The 14299-nt window shown below is 35.4% G+C and overlaps 1 protein-coding gene across 1 annotated transcript in view; it reads right to left on the reverse strand.

Annotated features, from left to right (window-relative positions):
* KIAA0825 (KIAA0825 ortholog) overlaps positions 1-13395 on the reverse strand; it is a gene marked incomplete at its 5' end in the record, with an annotated part of 50878 nt that extends 37483 nt beyond the window's left edge. The window contains 2 exons of the mRNA XM_009866996.1: positions 7627-8296; positions 13227-13395. Of these exons, the coding sequence (XP_009865298.1) occupies positions 7627-8296; positions 13227-13395 (839 nt within the window). The remainder of the gene's footprint in view (positions 1-7626; positions 8297-13226) is intronic.
* Between the last annotated feature and the right edge of the window lie 904 nt (positions 13396-14299).

Below are 14299 nucleotides of genomic sequence, written 5' to 3' on the forward strand. Positions count from 1 at the left end.
CAAATTTAGTGGAAAGTATTGTAAAATAACTGAAAGCTTTGTTTTTCAAAAAACTCAGTTGATACAGCAGATCATCTTGATTGAAGATGGAGGGGTTTTTAAAATTTCTAAGCCTATGGCACAGTGAAAAGGAGATTCAGGTTGCAACTCAGCATGTAACATCCATCTTACGGGTGTGACACACCCCCAATTTAAACACATATAGTTTTTTTGCAAAACGAACAATAGTGATGAAAAACATTTTGCCCTTTTAAAGTCAAATTTGCTCTCTGAATACAGATTTTGCGATAGAAGACATTCTCTGTCTTGACCAAAATTACAGCCAGGGCAATCTAAATAACTTGTGACTATATGATGGTAGATGCATATATTGAAAAGATTCTTGTACCAAAGTTCTTTTCAATCAGTATTTCAGGAGCTTCTTTAAAAGACATTTTTGAGGTCTCATCTTATTTGCCAGAACTTTTACACACTTTTCTTTACACAGGCCTATATTCTGAAGTAAATGATAGCTTAGCTTAGCAATTCTCTCTCCAATTTTGTCACTTTTTATTTTTAAACAGAATACTACAGTGTAAATTTCAGACTGACCTCTGACCACTCACAAAGTATGAGACTGGAGAGTAAATCACTTTAATCTCTTAAACTTGGGAGAGGAATGCAATAATTAGAGGGCATAGGGAGTTAAATGCTCTCTTCACGCTGAGGAAGACCATGCAGGTGTGCTGAGAGAACAAAAAGGAAAATAATTAGTTGGTGCTTGCTAATTCTGAACAGTTTGAAAGCAAAAAGAACCCACAAACCAAGAATGGAACTTCAAAATGCAGAAAACAGGTTTGAATTCTGTTGAAAAAGATGGAGTGGAAGAACTTCATTAGGACACAACAGACTAAAAAAAACGTAACACAAAAGAGCACCAATAATTTTGTGTTTAAAATATATAAATAAATTGAAAAGTAAAATTAGTGTTTACTTATCTTACTAAATAAAGGACATAATAATATTCTGGAAATAGGCATCTTTTCAACATGAGAAAGAGTCAATAACGAGATTTCACTGCCTGTCTTCAAATTCTGGGCTTAAGAAGTAATATCAAGCAACTGCTCTTAAAAGAAGGAAGGTATTCAGGCATGCCATCAGCTTTGAAATTCTGTCAGTTCAACTGACATTTCAGTAACTTAGATACTGTTATCTTACCCCCTACTATAAGCTTAAAAAGTAACAAGCTTAATGCTTTTGCAATCTTTATGAAAATGTCATTCTCCCACTAGAAACACATTTGTGGTCCTAGGGTATTACGATCATATGGCCTTTAAAAGAGTACCTCTTGTTTATTAAAACTTCAACTCTATGTGTTCAAACAGATGGTTTTATTTTCTCCCCAGTACGACTCATATTTCCATTTAATATAATTGTGCAGTAGAAATCAAATACAATACTTGCAAGGATAAGAAATAAATAAAATGTGACAAAGAGGCTATGAAACACATTATTTCCTATATTAAATGCAAAGACATTTATTTTGTTTCCCCTGAGTAATAGGATCTTGTTTTGGCTGTCAAGATTTTATAGGTTTCCCAAGCAAGAAAGACAACTGCAGAAATCTGCCTCATATCTGTATGTCCACTGGTTTTCCATTTTAACTTCCTATTATAAATTCCCACCAACACCGTCTGCTCCATTATTTTAAATAAGTCACAATTAAACCTACTGAATATCTCAGTATTGATTGGCCCATTATACTCAATTAGAAATCTCTGCTATTTATAAAGTAAAAAAATCTATTGACGACATCTGCATTTTTACTCGATCCATATGTAGCTCCAGTGTTGTTTTTGCCAATGTCCTTGTGTCCTCTGTGAAGGATATATACATGCATAAGGGAGAAGTGATACGGTTTTACTCGATACGTGTTACCTCCCCACCTTTCACAGATGGAAACTACGATTTTCCACTCCACCCATATAACATATGGCGAAGACTGCGACATGCATCACCAGGCCAGTGCAGCTCAAGGAGTCATGAGCTGCAGAGCCTTACTGTGCGCAGGTACTGTTCACTCCAGCAACTGCTCCTTGTCTTGCTTTAACCATGTCCCTAAAGCCCCATTCCTGTAAGAGCTCTGTTACCAGCCTCTCTGTGGAGTGACGGAGAGCAGAAACAGAAGACTTTGCCAGGCAGACAGAAATACACTGGAAGCACCTCAGCTCTCGCTGCTGTACAGAAGCAGAAACAAACCCAGCATGTCCATCAGGAGGGATGAGCGGGTTATTGTGGGCCCGCTGGAGAAATTAAAACAGAAAGAGGATATGCAAGGAAGGTGAAGTTCCAGTTTCTGTTGTCGTTATTTTTGTTTTTATAAGATCTAAAAGTCATTGTGATAGGTTGTGAAATGTTTTAAAGCTTAAATTAACAAAAAAAAAAGCCACCTCAAATTTAAATAAGCCTCCATAACTAATTTTTAACGTTGTACATTTCTAAGATGTTTGTCCCTTAGCAACAAAAATGTGCTTGTCTTTATGCATGGGATGTGATAGTGGATATTATAATCTGTAATCCGCACAGGCTACTCTATATCAGCATACCTCACCGGCACTTCAGAGAGATACTACAGGAGTTTCTAGAACAGCAGTAAGCCAAGTGACTGAGATACCTTCCCCATTCTTCCTAATACTTCTAAAAAGAGAGATCTAACAATGGATTACAGATAAGAAAACCCGAAGGAAAAAAAATCATCACAACAACATAAATATTGTAAATTACCTGCTACAGACTGTAATCTGGACATAAATCTCAAAAAAGGTGCAAAAATATAAATATTAATTACATGAAACCAAGTCTGGAATTCTTTAATTTCCACATAGAAATGGGAGAATAAATTACACTAAAGTTATTGAGTCCTAATTATTCCCAGACATGAATAACTAAATGCAGTCACTAAACCAGCAGGTATCAATGCTATTTTAGGCATATTTTTGATAGATAAAACGAAGATCATAGAAGATTGGTTGTAGGCAATAATCGTGGCTCAAGAGATCACAAAACTGAATGAATTTAAATTAAATGGAAGGATAAAAGCAAGTCTGAAACTAAGGTTCTTTATTTCAAAGGGAGGAAATGATAAACTAGGGGCAATAAAGCCATGTGCACATGAATGCAGAAGAGAAATCAAATTTAAGTCAAACGTCCAAAACTCAAAACTTGTATTTCAACTTAGGTGGACAGAAAATTGCTGGGAATAGGTAAGTACACGTGACCTCAAAATACTTTTGCCTTATCAAGTACTTTTATTTAACGTCTGAAAGTCACCTTCATTTCAACAAGCTACTCCAAAGCCTGTTTCTCTTCCTGCTCTCAACTGCACTGCACAAATTCAGCTCCTTTAAACAATATTTAGCCCTTCTATTCAAGTTTAGATACATGCCATATTCACATTAGGTGTTCCATGAACACTATAGAAACACTATATATTCTGTAGGAACTCAGAAATGTTTAAAGATAATAAATTAAAAATATAACTTAAATCACACTTTGCATTTGAATATATCTTTAGAACAGAATGGAAGTTGGTCATATTCTGGAGAAAGAAAACAGAATAGAAGCTTGCTGGACACATAAGTAAGAGGATGGTACACTGGGGAAAAAAGTGGAAAAGATGAATATTAAAATATATCAGTGAAGGTTATTTAATTACTTTTTAGCTGAAAAGGCACTTAGTCAAACCTGCATCACTTCAGTTTACCTTCACTTTGCAGAAATGTTTTCTTTAGGATAATCTTAGAATCACAAAATCATAGAATCATAAAATCATAGAATCATAGAATGTGTTGGGCTGGAACTTCTGATCTTCATGCACTACGCACTGCCTCATATTTAAAAAAACAAATTTAATCTAAGATTTTAAAAAAATTATTAATTATATAAATATACTAAAAATATTTTTTATTCACAAATGTCATTAGGTTTGAAAGCCTAGGGTCACTAGCAAGTATGTGTCTAAATTAAAATATTAAGCCAATGAATTTGAATATGTCACAAAAAACCCACCCTTCAAAGCTCTAACCTCTGGTTGGTCTTAACTATGGGAAATTTAAAAATTGACTAATTAGTCTACAGGTGTATTTACATTCTCTCTGTATATATATATATATACAGACATATACACAGTCTGTATATATATAGGCATTTATATATCTGTGTATATGTATATAAATAAAACCAAAGAAAGCTTTCCACTAATACATAAAATATGTATAATTTCATGGGGTTTAAGTTTCTTTGGCTCATGTCTTATCTATTACAAGAGTAGCTGTTTCTTCATCTAAGAGAGATCAGGGATTAAGATAGGTTAGTAATGCCTGATTAAACTAGCTTAACTGTTTTTGTAAATTAAAACGAAAAAGGCTCCAAAGGTAAAAGTACAATCCACATTTAATAGACGTATTGCAAATAATTTCTGAGAAATATCACATTGGAAATTGAAGCAAAAAATCTCAAGAGAGAAGCTGAAAAGCAGCTGCCTGGATCAAGTTATAACATAAAACCACCTGCCTCCACTAGAGCTGGCAATCAAAGATGCCAAGTTCCAGAGAATTTGTCTCTTCACATACTATTTTGCCAGCTTCTCTCTAAAACCATGCTCATTTTCAATCCTGATAAATGGATACAATCCCATTACACTATTTGACAAACAACTGTTCCAATACAGCATGAAAACAAAAATGTTAATTATTTACTTCACAAATAGATATATGAAATATTTTAAAGATTTATAACTCTCTTAAAGCTTGTTATAGACCGCTTTTATTTTCTGGACAGAAGTAGGCCATCTATATAAAGTTTTCTGAAGTTCTAGCATTGTTTCACTATTTTCCGTTATTTTCTTCTCCTATATAGTAGGACGGACTACAGCAGTTGTTATGAAAAAACCCAACCCAACAGCAAACTGACAACCCCATTTCCCTGAAGGCGTACTAAGTAAACTAAGAAAAAATATCTCCTTCCATTCTCCCCTTCCCTCCACACTGCAGCATGCTTTATATTTTTTTTAACAGTCAGCAAACTGGGTATCACTGTTAAGGCAAGCTATTAAAGCTGTCTTTTATTTAACCTGTGTTTAAATACAAGCTTCCACTCTCAGTTGTGGCAGGGCACCAAAGGTATCAGAATTTAATAAGAGTTTCAAGCACAAAAAGCCATTTGACATTAAAAACTTGTCTACCATTATAAACCTCCCAAAATAGTTATTCTGAAGAATTTTTTCCTGAATAGCCATTTCAGCACAAACTGCCTTGTGAACACCCTAATTCCGAAGGAAAAGTGCCTTTTTGTGACTTAATGGTATAAATAGTATATTCAAACATTTAGAAAAGAGAATTCTCTTTCTAGAAAACACTTCACATATAAGCTCGTATGCAATAAACTATTCAATAATAATTGGTTTTGGCAATAACATATGTATAAATTTTGCTTGACTTGGTTAATAATCCCAAATAATAGGTTATGACATGTCCACAAAATTAATAAAGACCTCCCATGTGACTTCCCAACTCTGACTCCCAATTTTGCTCTTGCCTGCTGACTTCACTATTGTCCCTTTATTGTTTGGCTGCCTGCAGTCTATAACCACAGATCATCTGGAACTGTCTGATTCTGCAGAAAACTAGTAAGAGAGAGTGCAGATGCATCAATGTTTGCTTCTCACAGCAGCTTCTTGAAGTAAAATAAGATGAAGACATGAGTATCACAGCTAGTGTGAAGAAACTAATTTTGAGGATTAAGTGATATTAACAAACACCACTCCCAAACACATTTTGTGGGTGCTAAAGGGACAGTTACTCAGCCTGCAAATCTGACCTTTGAAACATTTTGAATCAAAATAAAAAGTTCTGTGGGATTTATAATATACAGAAATTTCTACTTTTTTTTTAATTAATTGCAGCAAACATTTTAAAAGTTGCAATCAGGTCTCAATATTTAATTTGCATATTTCTATATTCCTGTTTCTTTTGAATATACAATAGAACTGTGCACTGGAAATCTGTCCTGATAGATGTACTGGCCCAAAATCACAGAAAGCTACATATACTGGCAAACAAAATTTAAGCAAAGGAATTACTATCTTCATAGTCTGAAGGATTGTTCTGTTCCTTCTTGTGGTATAGAAGCAGTTAATGTGTGGGGTTTTTAAAGAGCCACCCTTATGGTCATTTTAATCTCCATGTGTTAGATATAAAATGGAGATAACTGAACCTCCCCATCTTTGTCAAATGTTTTGAGATTGAAAAAAAGATTAAGTTACAAACTTCCAGTTCTGTACCAGTCATTTTCTGTCAGTGAATCCTTTCACTGACACCCATCTCCTTACGTAACTCAGAGATACATTTCTGTCATTTATTTCATAATTCAGCATACTCTTGACATTATTTCTCCTAGTTTCCCACCAACATTCCATTCCACTAATATATCAACTTTAAATTGAACTTCTCATCCTTTCACATTATTTCTCTGCACACCTTTTCCCTTACTTCATCTTTCCTATGTTCCACATATTCCTCTGTATTTCAGCTTCTGTTGAAAAATTATTCCAGCATGTATTCCAGTGGAATTTCCAGTTGACTTACATTAACATGTATATTGAATTTAAAACTCACAAGAGTATAATTTTCATTTGCATAGGTCTGGCAAATCATAACCTCATCTTTTGTGCATGTTGCACAACTCAGAGATCTATGTTCTGTTTCTGTACTCTCCATTATTCTAAACTTTTAATATTTTCTGTCTGCAAACTACTTCACCTTTATGGAAAGCTATGTTTTAAACAAACAGCTCTTGCACAAAGGAGTGCTCAAAATTCTGCACTGAAAAGGCAATTACATGCAATCATGCAATTATGATACAAAAGTTTCCACTCTGCATGATCTTTTTTCTAAAGCTCTGATTCCTCCGTTTGGAAATTAGAATGTCAGAGTCACCAACTGTAAAAAGAAAATACAGAAATACCACATACACCTTACAACGTAAGTTCCTTACACCAAATGCCCAGGTAGCATCAACTCGCGCTTACCATATTTTCACTTACCATATTTTCACAAGACTAGAAAATGTAAAACTTAAATGACTTTTTATGTACCTTTTTAAGAATTACAATCTGCCTAGTAAAATTTTGATTCAGCTCTGATGTATGAATCTGTGTCTATTTCATGTTCACATTACTGTACAGACTGTCCTATAACATCCTTTAAACTTCTGACTATTAGAAAATAGTGCGGGTAGAAGACTGAAGAGCTTGCATGTTTTTAAATCTGGATTGGATAGTTCTTATTCTACAGTATATTTTGGCAGTTGGAATGTTAGACTGAAAAAAAATGACTATGACATAACAACGTTACCCAGTGAATCCTAAAGGGGTTTCTATATATATAAACATAAGTTACATCCTTTAGAACCTTTTTCATCACAGCTACACCACAGATTCTAAGTCTACTGCAGTAATATAGTTAAAAAATAAAGCTATAATTCATAATCTCAGGCCTCCCTCTTCATAGGAAATAATCAAATATACTGGAAAAAAAAAAGAATTAAAATAATATCTAACTACAATGAACATAAAATAAGGCTACTAACCCGCAGCATGAACTGTTCCTCTATGCTTCTTTGAAATCTTGTTTGCCTTAACTATATGTAGAGCATTTTCTTTGAATTGCAGCTCACAAAGTCTTTCAAGAAGAACTGTCATTTCTTCAGTGATGGTATCCAGATAAGTTTCATTAATAAACTTCAATGATGATGAAAGATCAATAGTTCCAGTTAGTATATACAAATCCTCTTTTATCATTGTGGACAATGTGGGTACAGAACTTTGGTAACCATGAACTACCTTATCAAAACTCGTTTCACCACTACTAGACAAAACACAGTTCTGTAGAAGGTCACTGACCAGTTTATTCTGCATATTTTGATACTTTGTTAAAACATCTGATTCAGGATAAAGGAATAAAAGTTGCTGTATGCACTGCGTTTTGAACTCCATTTGCTGTTGTAAAGCATTAGTATTTGTTTCTTCTTGACTTTGCAGTCTATTCACTAAGAATCGACGAAGATGCAATCTCACATCATCCCAGAGAGATTTCACATCCATAGATGAATCATCCTCAATGGCATGAAGGGAGGATGTTAATTCAAAAGACGTCCCACTTGGAGTACAGGGAAATGAGACACCACACTGACTAGAGAGATCCAAAAGGAAGTGAAGTATCATTTCTTCTTGATTTTGCTCGTTCTTCAGCAAGCTTTGCTAACAAAAGCAAATCAGACAGTATTTTAGAAATGTTTTGTTAGTTCTGGCTCATAAAACGAACAGCTTCATGCTAGAGTACCAATTGTTTCCAATGTTAATTATCTTAACAGCAAATAAGAAACTCCAACAAATTGCTATATAAAGAAAAGAAATAACAAAGCCTGTTTTCCCATGGAATTACATGCTAATCCATCTTGTCTACCTGCCCAAATAACTCACTTCTCATCTTTTATTACATTCTCAACCTCTTTTCTCAATCAATTCTAACGCACAATTTAAGGGAAATCTTTAGAAAGCTCATTTGCTAAGCTTTGGCAGCCTGTTTGTTGCAGTGCACGCACACATCTTTCAAAGAAAATGATATGAAAAATTACTCAAGATTTACACAGATAATGACAGGTTTTTCTCATAAAACCAAGACAGGAATTTATAGAATGAAACAGCTCAGCAGGCAACCATCAAAAAGGCCATTGTAAGGATAAAATAATCTTCCCAGGACCCCCTTAAAGAACTAAAATTGAAAACTTGTTAAAAATTGAGCAGGCTTAGATCACACAGGGCAGAAGAATAAGAAGCTGTGTATCCTGTCAAACCATGATGCAGACTGATACATTAACGAAAATACATCTCAGCTAAATGGGTTGGAGAAGAAGGAAGCCAGTCAGTCAGGTGGGTGAAACCACACGGGCGCATGTGCTGTTCCTACTTCAGCTGAGCCTGAAGAGTTCCCTCTTGGTCCAGGGCCAGGATCTCTGACTTCAGAGCTGCTTCCAGTTCAAGAGGCCACAGAGCATATAGCAGTTCCTCTTGTCACAGCTCAATGCTTTCTACAGAACGACACAAATTTAAACAGCACTTTCTGGCTTTCCTTAATATGTACAAGGCAATCATTTGCATGAACAAGCTGTGTTCAACTTGTAAGCAGAAGACAACTTCGCAGTTCCATGGTCACTGGCCACCAAAATCTTCTTCCTTTCTCAGCAAAAAAACTTGTCTGTTACACATCCATTTCCCATATCCTCACCCTTTTATCCTGCTGCAGGTTGGCTCTGAAGTTTTTATCTGTAAAGACCTGCTCTCAGTCCTCCAGCTGCAATCGTGCTCACTACAGATTTTTCTATCACAGCCAGAAGAAAATAGAAACTGGTTGTACTCTTGATTTTCTGGGCTTCAGGAACCAAGCAGGCAAGCTTAGGTGAACCAAGACTTAGAACCCCTCTCACTTGTTCCCTCAGCTTCTATTCCTTCTCTCCAGCAGAGAAATGAACTGTGGCAAATGGCATAACGATAGCCCTTTCTATGTCCTTCACCTGGTCTCCCAGCCATACTCCATCCCATAAAGCAAGGCTGGTAAAGAAACTGTAGGCAACCTTCCACCTTCAGACTACTGAACAATTTAACCTGAAGTATTTGACGAAATGACTAGTTTTCTTTCTTTTCCCTTTTTGAAAGAAAGAGAAATCAAATCTGAGAATGTATTGCCTCAAGATAATAATTTCCAACACAAAATGTTTTATTTCTCCACTGTAGCAGGCTTTTATCAGTACATAATTTATAAAAATAAATGAAAAAAGACAAAATTCAGAACAAAAAATTCCGTGGAGTGGGGTTTTTTTCCCTCATGCACAAAAATTTTCATTATCAGAACTCTTTTTTTTCTGGATGATTCAAAGCTGTTGAACCCTTACAGGAGAAAACAAGACTTTAACCTTCCTATTGCCCTTTACTCTGGAGTGCTCCATGACGAAAAATGAAAAATAAGATACTTGCACCACAGTAGGTAATTCTGAACAAAAGGCAGAGAGCATGGCTGCCTCCCATAAAGGAAAATCTTAAAAATAACAGACTAGCTATTTTTCTTCCCTTTTACATTTTTATTTCAGAATGCTTCCTATAATATTTTTTTTTTATTTACAAGGAGGAAACACATGTGGAAGACTGAATTAAAGGAATTATCAGTAAAGCATGTGCATGTGACGGAAATATGTATAACTAGTTAAAATCTTAAATCATGCATATCAATATGCATATACATAAGACTGATTTGATTTTCGTTTATTACCTACTGAAGTTTTGTGTCCCCAAAGAGAATGCGCCTCAGCATGCAAACTGAAACCTTAAACACTAACCACTGCGTTGAAAAGTCAAGTCTCTACAGGTAGACTTCTGGAGTTTAGAAGTTATTTTATTTTTTAATTAATCACACTCAAATACTGTATTTTGAAATGAATGAAGCAAGAGAAACTGACAGAGTGAGTGTAAGTGATGCCTTTGGATGATGAATCCAAAATGTCTTCCAAGCAAATCCCTACTGCTGTTTTTTAAGGTTAAGTAGAAACATTTTTATTCATGAAAGCCAGCAAGAAGCTAAGTATTGTTTCAAGCCTTTTGCAACTTAAAGCATTAAAATTAGGTAGCTTACAGATGCCATCTTAGACTTAGTGTTACTCAGGAAAAGAGCCCCTGAAGTGAACTTTGAAGCTCTGAAAACACAGTGTCATCAAATCTCTTTGAACATTGCCTATATTGACACAGACTTTTCCATTTGAAAATTAATCTGTGAAAATACTTCAAAAGATGATGCCAAAACTATTCAAGAGAAAAACATCCAAATTAGTATCGAAAGGTCTCAGAGAAGCATGAAAAGTTCTACAAGCAAAGGAAGTTAGTGACGACAATATCCAGGAAAACACTTGTAGTCTGTGAACTGGACTGCTACCTACTACACACTACAACATACCAATAAACAACTTGAATAAGAGAAAGATTTTGTTACTAGTTTAGCAGGAACAGAATTTAATGAAGGCGTATTGATGTGCATATTTGGCTCTTAAATATTTAGAATTACAAAGCAGCACAGAGAATGGCAAGATTTCACAGAATTAACATTTTCAGGCTTTGTGAAGAGCCTCTCACTATTTCTACGAGAGTTCACAAATGCATGAAAATACCATGCTAACAATAAACCTAAACAAAGCATCTAAGCCAAAGTACATACAGTGCTTTGCATTATTTTTAATTGTTGCAGCAGCTTAAAAGATAAACAAAATCCCTAACCAAATAAATAACCATGAGTAGGGGTATTTTACTGAAGTAGAGGGAAGGCTACTGTTATTCAAGATGTATTATATGGTACTTAGTCAAAAGCTTGACAGTGAGAAATTAAGTCAGCTGAGTAATTAGTTCAATGGATGGGGATACATTTAAGAAAGGCTGGATTGTAGTAACTGCATTAATGCTGAATAATATTGAAAATAGTTTACTGAAGATCTGTGTATGGCACTAAAGGTTATCTTCCGTAAGTACAACTTCTTGCAGATGGACTGTCTGTGCTAATACATACACATTTTTCCTCTGCAGTCTCATCTACACAACAGGATGGACTATGTGAGAAGCCATGAGCCTGGAGACAGCGATGTCCCATTCCTCAGCTCAGCAGATGTTTTCCTGATCAGCTGTGCAGAATTGAGACTTTAAGCCTTCTCACACTTTGCTGTCTGTTTCGCAGTCTGCCACAGAGCCATTCTCAAGGCCTAACTGGATTCTACACTTGCAGTCAGTGTGCTCCTGGGAAGCTGAAGAGCTGGAAAGCACATTTTCTGTAAGATATATCGGACCCATTCTAGAGATGGGGACATTCTGGTGTTTCCCAAACAAATGCCGCCACCTGGTGTTCAGGCATATGGCCTGGAGAGACCTCGGAGAAAGAGGAAAGCGGGGAATGGACACAAATCATCACGGCCATGCTCTCTTCTGAAGGGACCTAAGTAAGGATCTAACTGGACTAAAAGGAATAACAAAAGACCTCATCAGACAGCCTTTTCTCCAATTATCTCATTTTGTGTACATCAAATACGACATGTAGCAGTCTCTGACACCCTTGAGCGTGGTGATTATTAACAGCAACATTCATATTGATCACCTGTGTTAGAAGGGGACAAAATCACTTCTTCACCACGTGAACATTAAAGACCTGGTGTTTCTAGAGAGGACATCCTCACATGACACAGATTAATATCCACCGGATTCAAGGGTGACTGAAAGATCAACAACCAGTTTTAAGAGTTAAAAGGCAAGAGGTGATTTGATGAAGCTTGAGTTCTACCCCGGGAATAGTCCCAGACGAGAAAATAGTCCACCTCTCCATAGCAGTTTTCCATGGCCAAACTTAGTCTAAAGGTGTTCATGTTCTACAAATAAAACATCCACTGGATACTGTTTGTTTGTTTTGACCCTCATACATGCATACATCATAAAACACAGACATACATACTCTATATGTATACTTGCAGGCAGTCACTGACTGAGGTACGTCCTTCACTCATCTAGCCAATTCAATTTTCCACACTTCCATATCCACATATAAATTCTAAGTTTAACTTTTAATAAAAATTTTGGATAAAAACATCATATAAAATGACGATTTTTTCACTGAAGTGAAATTTGACTTCTGGTTACATCTAGCTGTACAGCTGGGCAGGGTAATGCATGTAGCTCCCACTTTTCTAATTAGAAAAAGCATATAGGAAGTTAACGTGTAAAGAATGCATAGAGGACAATAATGTGTATTACATGAGTTAAATACACACTGACACAAATGACAGACAAGCAGTAACAGCCTCAGAGTAGACAGTAATTTCAGATACTATTTATCAACATGTGTTTATAAAATGGTGCTGAACATGTGGTAGCATCAGTGAAAAGATTTTGACCCAAGCTTGTCTATTCCAGGCACGATCAAAAGGAAACATAACCCTCTGCTGCAGACATAAAAACAATGCTAAGCCTTACAATAAAATTCCTAAAGTATCATCACAACAGTGAATATTGAAAAAAGAAAATTAATTAACCTTAACCCCCCCCCTCCCCTCCAACATCACATAACTAACTTTTATAAATACGAAAGTCTTTAGGAAACAATTTTTACCAGGGTCCTAAGGAACTCTATCAGCTCTCCATGGTGTGTAGAAGAGGATTTGAGAGAACTAAAATTGCAGTTGTTTAGCCACTGAAGACAGTCAGTTGTGCTTTGCAGTATTTCATCAGTACATATTTCATTTACTTCAGACTGCAGGTCTTTAAGGCACTGTTCTATGCTAAAAAAAACCAAACAAACAAAAAAAAATCATATTTTTTCATGACTTGAAGATAAAACCATTTTATACACCACATATTTTTAAAAACCCCCTTCAAATTAATGTAACAGTAGTCCTTCTTCTTCATAGATTGCTCCCACAAAATGAGGCCTGAATTCGCAGGATTGACATTTTTAAATACAGTCAAGCTTGAGCTAAAATAATTTCTTTCAGGCCAGGCTGTACAGTCCTCAGTAAGGGTAAGTACTGCCTCAATTCTCAAACAATCCTGTACTTTTTACCAACATAGTCAGCCAACAACATCACCCAACCCAAGATAGGGTTCTTGGTGCTTAATTAGCTAAAGTAGAGAACATAAACTGAATCAACTACCATATTCAAAGGTGAATGTGTCATTTTGCTCCTTTAGCAACCAGCAGCTGTTTTAGAATACATAACATATAGTAACAATTTCTTAAAGACTCACTGACATCACAGAAAATGCTCAAAAGAATGTTAGATTCAGTTGTGCAGGGAAAGCATTTCTTGTTTTTGTCATTAGAATACTTGAAAGAAAACAGTTCACTTTCAAGGAGCTGATCCACTCTTTAACATTCATCTAGAATCTGAAATCAGGTGTGATTGCCATGGTTATTACAGGGATTTCAGCTGCAAAAATCACAAGAACAACTGAATATCCAGAATGATTTTGTTTCTGTTTGTGTGGACACATAAAGGAAAACAAACCAAAAAAAAAAAGAAAAAAAAAGCTCTACATAATTTCCTTCAAAAAAAAATCTTTTCAGTATTTCAGAACTATTTTTTTTAAAAATGAAATGCTTAATATTTTATACAGTTACAGTCAGAAAAAAAATGTATTGACTAGATCTAGGCAGATCTAGGTTTAATGCAAATGGAGTCAAGA

Source organism: Apaloderma vittatum, unplaced genomic scaffold, assembly GCF_000703405.1.
Source record: "Apaloderma vittatum isolate BGI_N311 unplaced genomic scaffold, ASM70340v1 scaffold4173, whole genome shotgun sequence".
NCBI lineage: Eukaryota > Metazoa > Chordata > Aves > Trogoniformes > Trogonidae > Apaloderma > Apaloderma vittatum.